Source organism: Meriones unguiculatus, chromosome 3 (assembly GCF_030254825.1).
Source record: "Meriones unguiculatus strain TT.TT164.6M chromosome 3, Bangor_MerUng_6.1, whole genome shotgun sequence".
NCBI lineage: Eukaryota > Metazoa > Chordata > Mammalia > Rodentia > Muridae > Meriones > Meriones unguiculatus.
The window spans coordinates 96,172,458-96,191,446 of record NC_083351.1 but is presented as its reverse complement, the minus strand read 5'-3'; the positions used below and the strand labels follow the sequence as shown (position 1 = coordinate 96,191,446).

The 18,989-nt window shown below is 44.1% G+C and overlaps 1 protein-coding gene across 2 annotated transcripts in view; it reads right to left on the bottom strand.

The window, feature by feature from the left end:
* Nucleotides 1-18,779, bottom strand: part of Adcy2 (adenylate cyclase 2) — a 368,926-nt gene extending 350,147 nt beyond the window's left edge. The window contains exon 1 of one of the 2 annotated variants that reach the window (XM_021641274.2): nucleotides 18,328-18,779. In XM_021641274.2, the coding sequence (XP_021496949.2) occupies nucleotides 18,328-18,549 (222 nt within the window). In that variant the 5' untranslated portion in view covers nucleotides 18,550-18,779. The remainder of the gene's footprint in view (nucleotides 1-18,327) is intronic. The other variant, XM_060380366.1, reaches the window with a different exon arrangement.
* Between the last annotated feature and the right edge of the window lie 210 nt (nucleotides 18,780-18,989).

Below are 18,989 nucleotides of genomic sequence, written 5' to 3'. Positions count from 1 at the left end.
TCCCTTCGATTATACCAGAAAGGATTGAAACTGCAATAGCCGAAGCTGGAGTCCTGCTCTGGATGACACTCACTGGGGGACAGAACATGGTACTGTCTTTAATCCTTACCCAAATGCCTACAATTACTAACACGTGAACTGGAGGATCAGTCAAAAGATCTCCACATGGCCAGGACCATAAGGACTCCACAGAAATTTTAAGACTTTTAGGTAGAAGGTAAAAGGAAGAGTAAGCTAAGATTTTCTGCTGCCGGAGGGTGCCTGTGGTGATGTGGGGCACAGCACTTCTCCCTCCCACCCCAGCTTCACACTGGAGATGGCAGCATCTAAATCCCAGAGCCCAGAGTGGAACACAGCAGCCAAACCCTGCACAGAGTCCAAGAAGAACTGAGCCCCAGGCGGTGCCTTTCACCAGGGTTCGTGTTGCATGCTCTCAGTTACATGTGTGTTAAATGACATATGTAGGAAAACAGCAAGAGTGACAAGAGAAATCCACGGTATTCAGTGGTACTTCCATGTTTAACATTGACATTTTAATTTCTTTGATCCTTATAGGAGTCCCATTAGGCAGGCCTCATGCCAGCGCCTCCTAAAATTGAGAAAGTGAACTGTAGCCCAAGGATGCACAGCAGGCATGTGCCATGGGGGCTCAGACCTCTGCCTGAAGCAAACAGAAGTGTAAGGCATGTCTTCAAACAGGCCGGAAGAAGCAGTGTTTCAAGAACTGATGAAAACTAGTGAATCCGTGAGATGCTCTTATTCTCTCGCTCCATTGATCTCTTCACCCACAATCAAGTCTCTAAGCTACCCCAGATACCAAATCAGTCCCTCTAAATGGGGATGAGTGACCTCTAGGCTATGAGAGCTGGAACTCAGACACCAGAAGCTGACATACTCAGGACCTGGTAGCAGGCCACCTGAAGGTGCCCTACGGGGACTATGGCTGCATCACACACTAGCCCCTAAAAACAGACTTCATATTGACCCTGTCACGGTGAACTTAACTGAGCTGAGGACAAGCAACTAACCACACAATACTCCAAAGGCTACTTTTCTAGAAGTTTTCATTTGTTTCGTTAATTCAGTCAAGGGACAGCATTCAACTTTACTGGCTCTTCCATGGGTAACAGCCAAATAAAGGCCAGGCACTGTAAGAGCAGGAACATTAGATTCTCCTCAGAAAGCTGGGCCAGAAGAAGTGTCCACAGGCGCTTTCCCACTGCCTTCTCCTGAGAAGCCCTCTGAAAAGATGGCAAAGACCTGCTCTCTTACTTGGCTCTAAGATTATGCTATTTTCTGGTTTAAGTTTTAAGTCTCTATTTGTTTTCTTGTTGCTTGTTTTTAATGTCTGGTCACTAGATGTAACTTGCTTTCGGTGGCATTTCCATTAGTCACAGTGGTTGAGTGTCTGGTCTGCGCAATCCTTAAGCTCCCCACAAAATACTGAATTTCTTTTAAAGTTTTTAAAAATGTACTTTTCATTTTCATTTTAGTTGAGAATTTTGTACAATGCACGTTGTTCATATTCACACTGGCCCTCGCTTCAGTGCCAGCCCCATTTCTTACCCACCCAACTATGTAGCATTCCTTTAATCCACTAAGTACAGTTTATTCTGGAAACATACTAGTTAATATGTGGCCTTCACTGGAGGGAGGTCAACCCACAGGGGGCCATGCCCTTAAAGAAAACTGACTCTTCCTCTCCCAGCTACTGTCAACTGCCACAGAGTTTCTTAGCTAACAGGAGGCCTTTGTGCCCACCTTTCCTCTCTATGGTAGACTTCCGTCTGGCCTGAGACTATGCAGGTCGTCTGCCTGCTGTCACAGCTGTTGTTAATTCATGTGTACAACTGCCCTGCTGTGTGCAGAAACAGAAAAGACCATTTCTTTGTAATTTTACCACTTATGATTTTTCTTCCCTTCTGTCATGATCCCTGAGCCTTGGGTTTGAGCATTATTAGACATATGTCCCATTCAGAGGTGTAAAATGATATATACTATGTGTGTAACATATACATACAGGTGTGTTATATACATATATAACATACTATATTATGTATAATTACATATATGTGTATATATATATGTGTGTGTGTGTGTGTGTGTGTGTGTGTGTGTGTGTAGCAAGGTTTTAGAGTTAATGATTACAACTCAGTACACACTGTCATTTTGAATATGCTTTTATGCAGGCAGGCCACTGAGCCACAGTGGCACTCGGGTGGCTGGGTACACTCTTACTCACTAGGTGGGTGCCATTACCAGAAACATTATGCACACTAGCAGAGCAGCAACCACTGTGCACAGTAAGACCTGCCTGGTAGTGAGCCAACGCCCCACATGGCCAGCAGCACAGAACAGTCAGCTGCTACTCATGAGTCTGGGAACCCAACTCTTGGCCAAGTCTGAACCCACTGAAAAACAGTGTCCACTTATTCTGAACCTGCTGATGAACTCCAGCTCTGAGTGAGGTTTAATGGAGACTTCTCCACAAAATAGAACCTTTCATACAGTGTCAAGAAAAACAGAGAGGAGCATTCATTAGAGTATGTAAAAACTTGTAAACTGCATTCTTTCCCAGGTCTTGCAGGGTGCATCATGCGTTTTTCTTAAGGCTAAGTAAATGGAATCAAGGCATTCCCTCATTCTGAAATTACATGGCTCTCTTCCTTTCCCTCTCCATCCCAAATGGTTGACAAGGAAGCCATAGAATTACTCTATGGCAAAAAGAACCAGTCACTTCTAGTAAGGAAAGGAAAACATCAAAGCATCATCAACCTAAATTATTTTTATTTTCACTACCCTTTTCTCCCTTAGTGGAAAAAAAAAAGTTAACATACAACAAAAATAAAATAAAATGCACTAATTTAAATGACTTTAGTTGTACTAAAATGTCTTTTAAACAGTAAAAACAAGAAAGGAAAAAGGAAAAAAAAAGAAAAAAGGGTATAATGCACAGAAAATGGGATGTTCTAAAAAGCCTTCCACAAAGGCAACTTTCTGCAAGGTATTATCTCCTATAACGATAATAGGCTCCTATCACTCTCTTTGAAAAAATAAAAATTGTCCTTAATTTTTGATGCATTTTCTGGTAATTTTGTATAGATTCTAATTGCCAGGGCTATTAAAGCTCCATCTCTTTTATTTATCACATGACAACTCACTCACCTCTTTGAGGCCATTCTGCAAACAAGCAGTTTATTTGTATTTTTTTCCATGTGCACTTGTCTCTTTTTTTCCTGTTAAAAGTGCTAGTTTCCACTGAGATGGTAAAGGGTGCCCTAATGTAAAGTAATGCTTTCTATTAAAAACACTTCCCTGAAGTGCTTTGAAGCCAGCCTCAAAGCAAAGATGCATTTGTGTCTTGTCCCTCAGTGTAAGAGGCTGAGCGCCCGAGCCTGTCTTCTTCCCTGTGTCCCACTGCAGACTCTGTGGCCCTGGGTGTTTGTTAAAGCCTGGAAGCACCAGGAAAGGCAGAGCTGTGGGGGAAAGCGAAACCTGCACCTAGCTAGGCTCTCCATTGATACAGGTGTGTATCTGGAGATTCTTCTTTTCATATGCATATGTAATAGGAAAAAAAATCTCTTCCACTCCACTGTGACCACCTTAAACATGCATAAAGCTAATAACTCTCACAGCATATGCAGCAGCAATGTGCGTAGAGAGAAAAGTAAAGCAGTCTCTTCAGAACGGAAGGTTCCAGCACCTCCCACAAGCCATCAATAGAGCAAGCAAACAAGCCAAAAGCAAAATCAAGCAAGCAACATAAGCAGCGAAATAAGTAGAAGGCACGACTTGATTGAAAGCTTGAGGGAGAACAATTCTTTTTCAGTTCACTGGGCATGCAGAACAATCCTGCACTGTGCAGGGAGTGTAGGTTAGTGGCAGAGTACTTGCCCAGCTTATGCATTGCCCTGGTTTCAATCACTAGCACATACATAATAATTATATATCAGGTAACTTGCTGAAAAGAATGAAAACTTGGAAGTTATCCTCTAAACCCATGTTCTTTGATCACAGTGTAAGGCAAATTAGAAATTTATACAATAACACATACAAAGCACATTAAAATTCACCTCATATGTGCAACGTAACAATAAAATAACCTTTGATGAAAAACCATGAACTGAATTTTTATAACATTTATTTTTATTTTTATTAATTACAGTTTAATTCCTTTGTACCTCACCTGTAGTCCCCTCCCTCTTCCCCTCCCAACACCACCCTCTCTCCCTCCCTCCCTCTTCTTCACCTATGCCCCTCTCCCAGTCCACTGACAGAGGAGGTCCTCTTCCCCTTCCATCTGATCCTAGTCTATCAGCTCTCATCAGGAGTGACTGCATTGTCTTCCTCTGTGGCCTGGTAAGGCTGCACCCCACTGAGGTGGGAGGTGATCAAAGAGCAGGCCAATCAGTTCATGTCAAAGACAGTCCCTGTTCTCATTACTAGGGAACCCACTTGCACAGAGCTACCATGGTTTACATCTGTTCAGGGGTTCTAGGTTATCTCCACGAATGGTCCTTGGTTGGGGTATCAGTCTCAGAAAACAAACCTGTAGCCAGATTTTTTGGTTCTGTTGCTCTCCTTGTGGAGTTCCTGTCACCTCCAGGTCTTTCCATCTCTCCCTTCTTTCATAAGATTCCCTACACTCTTCCCAAAGTTTGGCTATGAGTTTCAGCATCTTCTTTAATACTCTTCAGGGCAGAGTCTTTTAGAGGCTCTCTGTGGTAGGCTCCTGTCCTGTTCCCTGTTTTCCATCTCTTCTGATGCCCATTCTCTTGGCCTTTCTGAATGAGGATTGAGTATCTTACCCAGAGTCCTTCTTGATTAGCTTCTTTAGGTGTACAGATTTTAGTATGTTTATCCTATATTATATGTCTAATATCCACTTATGAGTAAGTATATACCATGTGTGTCTTTCTGCTATAAAAAAATGCAAATAGATCCATACTTATCACCCTGCACAAAACTAAAGTCCAAGTGGATCAAAGACCTCAACATAAAACCAGACACACTAAACATCTTAGAAGAAAAAGTGGGGAAGAGCCTTGAACTCATTGGCATAGGAGACAACTTTCTGAGCAGAACACCAACAGCACAGGCTCCAAGATCAACAATCAATAAATGGGATCTCATGAAACTGAAAATCTTCTGTAAAGCAAAGGACAGTGCCATCAGAACAAAACGACAGCCTACAGATTGGGAAAAGACCTTCACCAACCCTATATCTGAGAGAGGGCTAATATCCAGAATATATAAAGAACCAAGGAAGTTAAAAAGCAACAAATCAAGTAATCCAATTAAAAAAATGGGGTACAAAGCTAAACAGAATTCTCAACAGATGAATATCGAATGGCAGAGAAAAACTTAAAGAAATGCTCAACATCCTTAGTCATCAGAGAAATGCAAATCAAAACAACCCTGAGATTTCACCTGACACCCATCAGAATGGCTTAGATGAACAACTCAAGTGACAACACATGCTGGAGAGGATGTGGAGAAAGGGGAACCCTCCTCCACTGCTGGTGGGAATGTAAACTTATACAATCACTTTGGAAATCAATCTGGTGCTTTCTCAGACAATTAGGAATAGTGCTTCCTCAAGATCCAGCTATACCACTCCTATGCATATATCCAAAATATGCTCAAGTATACAACAAGGACATTTGTTCAACCATGTTTGTAGCAGCTTTATTTGTAGTAGCCAGAAGCTGGAAACAACCCAGATGTCCCTGAGTTGAGGAATAAATACAGAAATTTGTGTTACATCTACAGAATGGAATACTACTCAGCAATGAAAAACAAGGAAATCATGAAATTTGCAGGCAAATGGTGGGATCTAGAAAAGATCATCCTGGGTGCGGTATCCCATGAACTGAATTTTTAAAGAATAACAAAACAGTATGTACCATACCAGTCTTGTGGCTTCAGTAGCAGTGCTGGGGGAGAGTGACTGAGAAGTCCTAACAGTGTGATAGTTTGTCATGGTGTGAGTTTGGTTTCGCTGGGAACTGCATTTCCCACAATATCCTTCATCCTATGGTTCTTTGCTAGAGCTGAACTACAGAGGAATCTGGGAGGCAAAAGTGTGTTGAGTCAGTCCTCTCTGAAGTTTTCACTGTCAGAAGTGCCTGTGGATGGACAATGTTCCCAAATGGCTGAGTGCTGGTCTTTACACTCATCCTCATCTATCTATCTATCTATCTATCTATCTATCTATCTATCTATCTATCTATCTATCTATCTATCTATCTATCTATATACCTACCTACCTATCTGTCTGTCTATCTATTCATTTTACATCCCTATCACTGGCCCCTCTCTCCTCTCCAATCTGCCCCACCCTCCTATCCTTTTATCCCTTTCTCCCCTCTCTCCTGATCAGAAAAGGGGAGCCACCCCCACCCCCTGCCAAACAAACCCATCCCAGGTAACAGAGTTCATGTCAGAGACAACTCCTGCTCCACTTGCTAAGGAACCCATATGAAGACCAAGCTGCCCATCAGTTACATATGTATTGTGGGCCTAGGTCTAGCCCATGCACGCTTTTCAGCTGGTGCTTCAGTCTCTGAGTCCCTATGGGTCTAGCTTAGTTGGCTTTGTTGGTCTTCTTGAATTCTTCTCTCCTTCTGGACCTTCTATTCACCCTCCCCCCCCCACACTCTTTCATAAGACTCCCCAAACTCCACTTAATGTTTGGCTGTGGGTCTCAGCATCTGGTTTGATCTTCTGCTGGGTGGTGCCTCTCAGCGGACAGTTATGCTAGGCTCCTGTCTGCAAGTAGAGCAGACACTATCATTAATAGTGTCAGGGATTGGCTCTTGCATATGTGGTGTGTCTCACGTTGGGCAAGTCATTGGTTGGACAGTCCCTCAGTCTCTGCTCCATCTTTATTCCAGTATGAGTCAGAATGGCTAAGATCAAAAACTCAAGTGACAGTACATGCTGGTGAGGATGTGGAGCAAGGGGAACACTCCTCCATTGCTGGTGGGAGTGCTAACTTGTACAACTACTTTGGAAATTAATCTGGAGGTTTCTCAGAAAAGTGGGAATAGATCTACCTCAGGACCCAGCTATAGCACTCCTGGGCATATACTGAAAAGGTCACTTGCTCAAGCATTTTACTCATAATAGCCAGAAACTGGAAACAACCCAGATGTACCTCAACTGGATAAAGAAAATGCACTCATTTTACTGGGATCTCTCTACTTTTCTCTAACCTTGGCTCCTGTTGAACAGCAGCTGAGCAGACCTTGGCTGCAGATAGCAGGAACCACATAGAAGCAAGCAACTCCTCCTGACTTGTCTTCCTGGCTGCCCCACCCTGACTGCCCTTAAATAAACAGCCATATTAACCTTCACAGATCTCCTGAACAATCCAAGCTGTTGCTTTAAGAGTAATTATTACAACCTGGTAATAATTGTCCTCCTTTTGAGAAACAGCTCGTAGCTTGCCATGGGATCTGAGAAGAAAATTAGTATCAACCTTGAGTAGCAGAGTCACCACACAGTACTATGAAAATGCCTGTCACACAGACAACCCCTTGTTGAAAATTGAGTGAATAAGGGTAAGTCAGGGATAAGGTCCAACTAAAAGTATGGAACCTGAGAGATGAAGAGACGGCTCAGGCTAAGAGTGCTGGTTACTCTTCCAGAGGAACTGGGTTCAAGTACTACCACCCAGTCTGTAACTCCAGTTCCAGGAAATCCAGCACCCTTTTCTGGCCTCTTTAGGCACCAGGCAAACAGGCATGGTGTACAGACATACATGCAGGCAACACACACGCACTTGCATACCACACTGTTTTTAAAGAGTACGAGGCTACTGAACCTAGTAGATTTTTCTCTTGGTACAGTGGTGGGGCAGGGTGGGGGCTATTTTCTGTATATGAGGTGGTTGCTAAAGAGTCAACAACATGCTCTTTCTGCCTACAGATATCCAGACCCAGAGAAGTAAAACCAGACACAGGGACATGACTTCCCATCCTGCCTTTGGGCACATAAGTACCCTTTACTGAGTGACAACGGATCCTAAGTTTGATGCTATTAATAGATGGGGTTTTGGAAATGTGTGCTGTCTTCTTCAAAGAATATAATAAATATGGGGGACCAGGTAGGTGGCCGATATAAGTAATTAAAACTGTTAATGATTCAAGATCACCTCTGCTATAGATTTGTCATGAAACTTGATTAAAAAAAATTCCCTTCCTTGACGGTACACCCTTGTGATACCAGCACTTGAGAGGGTAAGCAAAACAATCAGTTTAAATTCAGTACATAGCAATTTAGAGTCCAGTATGAAATACATGAGATCCTGTCTCAAAAATAAGTAAATAAAAGCAAAAACAAAACAAAACAAAACATCTAACCAGAAAGACTCTAATACATGATGCCCAAAACAAGTAACTTTAAACCAATCACTCTACTTTCCTTCCCATTGCTATAATAAAAGATCCTGGGCAAAAAGCAACTTACAGGAGAAGGGTTCTATTTTGGTTCAAAATGCCAGCTTACAATCCATCATTGCAGTGAAACAGCTAGTCATATCACAAGCACCCAAGCGCAGAGAGACAGTGGACACATCTGTAGTTACTAATGTCATCTCCCTCTAAACTTACCCTGTCCAGGACCAAAACCCAGGGAATGCTGCTACCCACAGTGGATTGGATATGCTCACCTCAATTAAAGCAACCAAGACAACACCCATAGACATGCCCACAGGCTACTCTGATCTGCAAATCCTTCCTTCACTGAGACAGTCTTCCCACATGATTCTAAACCGGGTCAAGATGACAATGAAAACCAGTGGTGAAACAACAACAAAAACAAGTAACTTAAACCAATGGTGCAAGACAGTCTGTTATAAAACACTTACACGTTGAATTTTGATATACGGGGAATATGTGAAGAATATTTGAAGCTCATCAATAAAAGTTGATTTGTGACAAAAAGACAGCATATACATGAATCTCTGTCTCTTACAGCACAAATATATAGATTGTTCTTCTCAACTTCTTACATCCTGAGAACTCCATTGTAAATGAAAACATAAGTGGAAAATTTATTCAGAATACCTAAGCTGGCGAGGAGCTCAGCTTAGCCACAGCACCGTAGGTTCTGAAATCTAGGATGCTCTTCTTCATGATAATCTAACAAAGAATGTATTTTGCTACTGCTTCCCAGCATTGCGAGAGAGGACTACCAGCATCTTTTTAAAGCCAGAATGAGTCTGACTCAAAGGTGCAAGCACAGTTCCTCCTGAATAAATACCGTCTTTACACTATTGCTAAGCTAAAAAGTCTCACACTGCGGTATCATTAAGTCGAGGACTGTTAATATACATACATTGTGTGTGCTCACATGTGTATGATGAAGTGAACAAAAATTGAAGTTTAAAAAAGGTTAATTTTTTAATTGTGTGCTCACAATTTACTGTGAAGCACACACTTGGAGGGAGACAGGGAAAGAGACAGAGCACACGCACAGAAATAAATCAGTGGACAGATGTAGTCCACCCAGGATTAGCGGCTGTTTATTTCCATACAAGTACCAAGTAATCCAGATGTAAATCAAGGAGGATTTTGCCCAGGAAGGGAAGATTAATCAAGCTAATCGAATGATTAATCCCACTCTGCACCTACTCCCAATTCCAAAGTGCACGGCTCTTATGTCTGAGTTGACTGTAGTCTATTGTGGGGACAGATTAAGTGGTCCGCCATATGTCTCGGTTACATCCACCCCAAATCATCCACGTCATCTCTACTCAGCTGACCATGTCGGTGAGTTTGGGATATTTGTGGCTTTTATTGGTTCTACTACTATATTTGTCTAAAAATTTTTCCTTTCCAATGTTGACAGGAAACTAACAGCTTGAAATAGTCAATGCTGTATCTTATTCTTCTAAAAAAACATGAAAAACTAAAACACACACTGTATACATTGGTGTCTATGCACTATACACAATAATTCAGTATTGGGAATAAGTGCATAGGACTGAGACCTGGTGCCTCTGAGCTCTACATTGTGGCTTCAAGATCAAACCGTGGTACATATGAAGTATTCGAAGGGTGCCAACGGGAGGCTTTACCCTTGCTAATACACTAACTTCTCTGCCAAGAGCCTTTGGGAGGCAGAAGCAGGCAGACCTCTGTGAGTTTGAAATCAGCCTGGTCTACAGGTCTACACTGTGAGCTCCAGACCACCGAGAGATACACGGTAAGAGCCTGTCTCAAGAGAACAAAACACTGAACTGGACATGACTTACTCTAACAAGTCTCTCAGACACAATAGCCTCTGCAGAAATCATCAGAACTACCGTCTAAAATTAAAAAATAGTCATTATATTATATTGTATTCCTGCATGTTTCAACTCTGTCACAGTATTCACTTCATGTATTTCAATGTCCCTAATAGTTTAAATATCTAGTTTTTTAATTAGATTGATATATAATTGGTCTTGAGAATCTCTACTATCATGATTCTGATCTCTCTCTGTCTCTGTACTTCTGTGTGTGTGACGCGGGCGCACACGCACACACTCACGCGTGTGCATGTATGTCTCCCTCTCTCCCTGCCTTTCTCTCCTTCTCTCTCTCTTGTGCTTTACTTCTCCTTTCCCCTTCAGTGTACTTCACCCTAGAGTTCTGGGTAGGTCTGGGAACCAGCTTCCCCGTTGGTTCATGGTGGTTTTTGAGGCTGACATCTCACCCTGTGTGCACTGCTCTCGCCTGAATCTGAGTTTGGCTTCTATAAACAAAAGTATATACCAAAGTAAAAAAGAAAGAAAGAAAAAAAGAGTAGTGAAGTAGAGAGGCACAAAAGGAATTATTTGTAACACTGCCAAGAAGGCTGGACCCTGGCAGTCCATCTCCTGGCCTCCCCTTACTCCTTCTGTGTGTTTTAGTTGTATTCTCACACAAAGAGGGCTTTGAGTTAGCACAAGACTAATTTTGTCAAAAGAAGCAAACATACAAAATGACGCAATAACTATTTTCTCTCTCCCAGTGCACCTGGGATTTGCAAACCAGGTATGTGTGTATTTTTCTTAGTCTAATACCACATTATCACAGGGTAAACATTTCTTTATTACTCTTGGTAATTTTATTTAAAATTACTCAAAGGTAGCAGGATTGAGAACTATAGAAGATAACATGAATGTCAAGTTGGCAAGAACTTTTATGTTGTGGAATGTTAAACTTTTACAAGTCAAAATATGACTTGTAATTACACTAACCACACTTCTTCCTGTCTCCTCGCTAAAAATTAAATCAGTTATATACACATTTATCATAGAAATAGAAATACATCCCTGATATTTCACATCTAAGATTTAAAAATTCTAGTATTCATTTTGTTTTCGTCCTGAAATATGTCTATACAAGCCCTTGACGAGAACAACTCTTTGTAGTATAAAACAATAATGACAAGGACATACCTGTTACAGCCCTATTATATGTCTTGTCTTGTCTCAACTACTCATGGGATTTATCATACTTAATTCACAACCAAGTCCCATTTACATGGCTCTGCCATTCATTTTACTCTATGGAAGTGATTGAGGAAAAAGCAGATGATTTAACTTACTAGGGTTATCTACGAAGAGGCACAATGGAGGACAGGATCCAGGTGGATCAACAATGCTATGCCTTCCCACGTGTGTGGGAAATGCAGCAGTGAGGAGATTGGTGCCTGAGGCACACGGAAAGACCAACAACTTCCTTCTTGACCAAGATCACAATGAGTTGAGAGAAAACACGGCTATAGACAAATATATCTGAACTTCCAGCAAGGTGATGGTTAAACTGCCTTGTACAATACACAAGCATTCCAACTATCAGAAGCTGAAGTCAGTAATGGTTGGGTGTTCGGCAAAGGCTAAACTCTCCAGGAACTTGAATGTGAGTGTGCAACAGAGGAGCCACAGGCGGACAGATGTCTTAGTTGAGGAGCCGAGAATAACCAGCTACCCCAGAAGTAAACAGTAAGTGAAGAGATGACTTCAGTGTGTTCACATGGAGATGCCCTGTTGCGGATGCTGTTGACCCAGAGACAGCCTCAGCAGGTACTCAGAAGGTATCCAGTAAGGTAGGAATGAGACAAATGAAGGGACTGTCTTATGACAACAACCTGTCTAGTAGACTAGGACCCTAGTAGATGCTACCTGCACATCTGCCAAAAACAATTACAGATCAAACAGATTACTGTCATGAGGGTCACACCGACATTTGCTAACTGTGCAGTATCTCGGTTCTAACTGTGGTTGTTTTTCTATAGAATCTATGACTTAGAAATACCAGTAGAAGACCACAGCTCAACGGAATGGCTGTCATGGGCCATATTGCTATGTCAGGACATTCTCAGACAACAGGAAGGCCACAAGTGGACTTTCTGCTTAATTGGGCAAATCCTAGGAGGAATTAGTATAATGGAAATGATTGATGGCATCAATTCAGTAAGCAAGCCATGAAGAAGCATCTTTGGCCATCCTTCATCACAGGGAGAAGGGACAGAGTGAAGTCTGAGGATGTTCACAACAGCAGAGGTTTCCCCCAGGGAACTATGAAAGTCCGGGATGGAGAGTCCAGACCTGCAATGTTCTCCTATGGCGTCACTGGGGAAAGCTCAGTGCCCTGGGGTCTGGTCCCAGATCTGCACTACATGACCTAGAAGAAATTAATCTAGCCCTCTGGATATAAGTTTGTTCATGTGTTGAGTGAGTCCCTCTCAGTTCTACTACTAGCTGGCTACCGGACTATGAAAATGCACCTACAGGAGGCCTTGTGATAGTGAATAAGGCTGATCCCTGAGTTGCTTCTTGGCCATTTGGAACATCTCCTTCTGAGGCAGGCTCATTTACATTTGACAAACACTTGTGATAAACGGTTCACCTAAGGTCACAGATTTCAGAACACAGAAAGGAAAAAAAGTCAAAATTCCAAGACAGATAGATGTTTTTAATCATTTTATGCTATTGCCATTTTTTTTTTGTTTGTTTGTTTGTTTTCTTCATCTTCCTGGACAGGTTCGTAACAGCTCAGGCTAGTTCAGCTTCAAAACATGTCTGAGGATGACCTTGAACTTTGAGCCTCCTACATCGACCTCAATAGCACGGGGATTGTAGGTGTGTATCTCAAAGCCTCTTTCTCTACTGTCATTTTTAAACAGAGAAAGTAATATCCATAGACTGCTTTCAATTTCAATCTGTACCTGGATAGTTCTCTACATTTTAACTACCATTCCTACACAAATTTAGAGTTTTCTCTTGTCCTTTGTGTAGACTATAGGTAGAATGTAACTGAAATGACTTAGTGACTGGTTGGCTGCAGATTATAAACACCTGCAAAGAAAACATTGCTTCTATGCAGAGAGATGCCTAAAAAGATGGATCTTTAGCCACATTTGCTCTGGTTTTTAGGGAAATGCCCTGTTCCCTTCCACTCCTATAATTCTGCAACTATGAAGAGCACACCCCAAACCTCCTGTTGCTTAGAGAGCAGGGCATGTCTCTCTGTCATCCCAGACTCCAGCCCTTCTCAGAAGGGAGCTATTCTTCTACCAAATGCAGCTGCTGAAAGACTATCACTGAAGACATGTTCCCTCTGCTGGTGTCTGTTTGTTTTGAAGGATGAAAATTTTTTGCAGTAGATACACATAGGAAATTGTCTGGTATATTCACCCACAGTGAGTGTGCGGTGGGAACCTAATGCTGGAAAATTAATGCGTAGTGAAAAGTACTTACATTCACTGATTCTGAAAGCTAGCTCACCACTCCACTGTAAAAGAAAGTGGCATATATGCTCAGTTGTAATATTGCATATTTATAGTTAATAAAAGTAAGTATTGTTACTTCAGGATATGTTACAAAATTCACTTTATTAAAATGTCTGGGTACTTCAAATTTATGAGGATATAACTTTTCCATTCAAACACTGACTACTTCTAATCATAAATTTTAGTCAAAACAAACATATCCAGAGCCACCTTGTATTTTGACAAACACAATTTACGGCAACCTTTCCTGACAATAAAGGCAATTTTTTGAGAAAAAGCTGGCAGATTTCAGACATAATAAATGAGAGGATTTTGTTCTGAAAGGAGATCTGAAAGGAGGTTTTCATGCATTTAGTAATGAGAGCCAGCTCTAAAAATCAAAGTGACATGATAATATTTACAACTTAGTTTGGTCTCATTAGTTCTAAGTTTTCTGTTTCATGGTCTCCCTGACAACCAGCCATGAGGCACTTGGTAGGCACTAGGCAAACCAATGTCAAAGAATCATAAATCAGCTTTTTATTGAAACTTTCCACCACAAGCAAAGAAAGAGTGTTCAGATTATCAATAGACTGTAAAAATACAACCTATCTTAACAATTGCTCTATTTTATTTAATTCATCTTAGGATAAATCTGAGCAAGCATGACATCAATCTTATTTTTAGACTTTTAGATAGAAAACAATCAATTACACAAGACTGTTAAGTTTCAAGTCAGCCTTTATTTTTACAAAATAATGAAAATACATCAAAGATCTACTTAACGTTATGGTCAGTATGGCAGAATCATAGATAGACCATAAATTGAAATTAAGTGATATAAAACTTTAAGTGTCAATTAAGGCAATACTAAATAAAAACACAGGTTTGAAGGTGTTACTTTATATACTATTTTATTTTGGGTTTCTTATGCCTCTTCCTCCCTTCTCCACCCAATCCCTTCCAACACTCCAATACCATGTAGGAGAGAAAGGAGGTTAGTGGGGAGAGGGGCTAGAGTTCTTTTTAGCTACTTCCTGCTCGCTAGGGTGGTAGGATTCTTTAGGACAAGTCCAATCTTCCTTTCAGGATATCTCCAACTTCTTCTTATCCAGCTGCATCAGCAACAATCAGGAACAGCAGGAGTGGACACCAGCAGCCTTTTTCTTTCTCAGTGCCCCCCCCCTCGGAGCCCCTCTTCTCTCTCCGGGTCCTGGTATTTATTCCCTCTCCAGAGATCTCTGATTTAAACTATCTGTAACAAAGGGCACCTCTCAGAGCCTGCACAAGGCAATTAGTTTGCTGCTGTGGACGACCTGAATCAGTCCCATATCCTACACCAGGAATCAAAACAAAAACTCATCTACATCCACAACACCAGTTGCTATTTTTCCTTTTTACTTCTTTTCTTTATAGCTTGATACAGGGAGGGTTCCACGTAGCCCAGAACTGGAACTCACAGTGCAGTGAGGATGACCTGGCATTTCCTGATATTCTTCTCCATGGCCACAGTGCTGGGTCCCAGTAATGTAGCACTGTGCCGCTTGTATGTGCTGTTGTGGGTGGAACCCAAAGGCTTCCACGCCAGGCAAGAACCCTATCCACTGAGCTACATCCCCAGCCCCCTTTTTTCCTTTTGAATACAAATTCAAAACCAATTCATATAAAGAAAACAACTAGCAAAAAGACTTCTATGTGCTTGGATTATACTGGAATCATTTTGTGACCCAAATGTACTAGGAGCTGTAGTTGAGAAAACTGCTACCCCCATTTCTTACTGAAGGAACTCATGAAAAAGGAATGGAAATCAAAGCCAGGCAGATGCATGGGAATGAAGGAAACTCTCCAAGATTTTAGGCAGTGAAAACTAGATGTGTTTCACTGTTGACTGGCGTGAGGGCTCGCCTATGCCTATGCCAGAGTGGTGTTCCAAGGCAGAGATCTGACAGTCTGAAGCTGCAGTAGCCATGCCACCCCCACGCCCAGGCAGACCTCTCAGATGGCAAGGTCTGCTCAGTCTGAGACAAGAAGCATCTGCACCCACATCAGCATGGCTCCAACCCAGCTCTCCTGCATCTTCAGTGCTTCCTGCCTGAGCTGTCTTTATCTGGATAGAGGCTTCCTTTCTGAAAGTGGAGATAACTGCCTACAATTTTTCTAGAAGCAACGTAGAAATAAGTCTTTGTGAACGTGGGGTTCTCACAATCTCCTCCTGGGATGCTGGTTTGGAGGACAGTGTCCACATCTCTCAGGCATTTCTCCCTTGGCAGAACACTGGAGCCACAGTCCCCACCTGAATGTAACCTTTGGACCAGATCCAGGCATCCTCCCTGGAACATGTCTGCAGTTTATACTAAAAATTTACATAGTGGGCATGAAGCCAGCCAGAGATATGGAGGAACAGAATCTATTCCATGTCATACATGGACCTTGCCCTAGGTGACAGGCAAGGTGCAGAAAACATCCATTTCTGGTTAGAATTATTTAACTTAGAATGAAGACAAATGTGGAAATAGTTGGCATATTAAGAAAAAGTAACCATGCCCTTTAAAAAGGTATGAGGCCCTCCCCCTTGCTGAGGAGTATAGGCAGCTGACCGTTTCTGCAGGAAGGAGCATCACTTTTCTTTAAGGGGTGGCCACTGGTGGGTTTCCCATGCACCAGTGGACCCCACAGCTATGCACATATGGACAGAATTAATTGGACTCCAGGTTTTCTTTTTAAGTCATCTAGAAGGCAAGGGGATAGAGTACTGAGAGGATGGGATGGTGGAGGGATGTTAGACTTGAATAAATGCATTGCATACGGTATATGTCTACGAAAGTTTCAAAGACTTTTTAAAGGGTATCATTCCAACATTTAAAGCAAGCACAACAGAACATGAAAGGAACTCTCTTACTCTCTCAGGACAAGTGGGAAGAACAAAGGCAACTCAGAAAAGCAAGCCCTTAGTCTTCCTCCCATGATTCAACAGCACCTAATTCAACATGGATGAAGTTGGAGTGTTTTAACATGGAAAACAAGGTACTGTGCCTGGGGAACATGAACTTCGCACTTGTCTCCCTAGACTAGTGGCACTATAAATAGGCTGTCACCTGCTCCTCTCCATTTAGGAATGAACCAGCCAGAAGGATTTGAATTACACTTTCAGGAGACTCACAAACAGAAAAACATCTCCAAAGGACAACTATGGTGTGTTTTCTTGCCAGCAGTGTGAGAATGAGGCTAGGTTTTTCGAGACTGTTAGTCAATGATCCTGCCCACCCCTACCCTGGACCCCCACCCCAAATTTCCCTTTAAGTTCCTTTTGGACTTGTAAGTTGTGACAAGCAGATTTGGTTCCGTAGCAGGGGGAGGGGAGAGGGAAAGGCCATGCTCCTCTCACACCTAGGCTACAAGGATCAAAGGAGCTCCCTGCTCTGCCTGCTAGAGGAGAGGACCAGTGACGTCATGGCCTGCCACGTTGGATTTTCTCTCCTTACCTCATGGAATTCTGTCAGAAAACAGGAGCCACGCTGGTGGGGGCATTAAAAAAAAAACTGAGCTGTGATGGAAACTTTTCTTTCGACTAATAATGTGAGCACCATATGGCTCAGAATATCTAAAACAAATTGCCAAATATCTAACAGAGTTTCTGCGCCCTAGAGGCAGGGTAAGCTGATCTGCTGGAGACTGGTGAAAATAGGCGTGTATTAACATCCTAAGCTCAGGAAATACCATTCAGTGAGGGACATCCCACATCACCCGCTGACCACACAACTCACGGGATAATCCAGGCTTCACACACAGTCTGCACATGCAATTCATGGGCAGAGGGAAAGTTTGAACCACACTGAAGAGAGCGCTAAAAGGAAGTTACCGCAGTCTACAGATTTCTTCTCAGGATTCTAAGGAGCCAGCCCAAGATTCCTGGCTGTAAATTATGAACCAGACAGATTGGCACGAGCTATCGGGCTGCGCTAATTCCCACAGTGATGAAAACACGCTTCGGCCGTCTGCGGGGGTCACGAGCGAATCAAACACTTCTCTAGAAAGGGAAAAGCAACGAGGGTCTCTCCAAATTTTAGCTCACTTTTAGTCTCTGGGGATGAGCCACGGGCATCTGCTCAACACTCCATCACTTTCTCGCTACATGGCTAAGCAGGGTAAGAACCAAGAGCAAAGCAAAGATGTGCATTATCTGGTTTTCATTTTCGCTGTCATAAACCGCTTTCCCAAAGCAGCCTGTTTTCAGAGTTAAATAATGCCCAGGCAGAGAGCTGGGGCCATTCCGCGGACAGGGATGGAAGGCAGCAGGCGCGCCTAGGAAGCCCGAGGACCGCCTCTGCCGCGGGCAGCGGTGCCTGGAGAAAGCGCAGAGTTGGCCACGGGGAGCAGAGATGCTGAACCCATTTGCCCTGCCCGTCCACCTGGAGCACGCCCTGCCAACTTTATTTTAGGCAAAGCCTTCCAGGTAAACTTTTCCTCTGCCCACAGCCCGGGCCAGGCCGGACTCGGGCAGGGCGCCGCGGGTGAGGAGTAGCCCGGGGAGGGACGCGGTCGCCAGCGAGGTCCCCGCGGAGCCCCGGGGAGGCCACTCACCAGCCCGAGCGCGAAGAAGACGGCAAGCAGGGCGAGGCAGGCGCCCATGACGATGAGCAGCAGGAAGACGATGAGCGGGTGCTGCTGGCTCATGCAGTAGTAGGACTCATAGAGCCAGTCCCGGGACCGCTGGAGCCCCTCGCCGCCGCCCGCCGCCGCCGCCGCCGCCGCCTCGGCGCGGTCCCGCAGGTAGCGGCGCCGCCGCATCGCCTCCTGCCACATCGAGGCGGTTCGCGGGGCGCCCGCCGTGCGCGCCCGGCCCGGGCAGCGCCGCTCCGCGGTCGCCTGCCGCCCCCGCGACGCCGCGACCCGCCGGTTGCCCGCCCGGAGCCGTGCGCAGGGGCCTCGGGCGCGGGCGGAGCTCCGAGCCCCGGGCTGGGCGCACTGACGCGCGGGCGGGGGCCGGGGGCGGCCTCAGGGCAGCTCCCGGGCGCCGCCGCCGCCGCCGCCGCCGCCGCCGCCGCCGCCGCCGCCGCCGCCGCCGCCGCCGCCGCCGCGCGCGAGGGCGGGAGCCACCCGGCCCCTCGGCCCGCCTCGCCCCACCCCGCGCGCGGCGCACGGGCCTCCGCACAGGGGCGGCGCCGGCCCGCGCCCACCACCTCCCTCCCCCCGACGGCGGGGCCGAGCTCCCGGGAAAGCTGGGACCCAGCCCTATCCCTCCA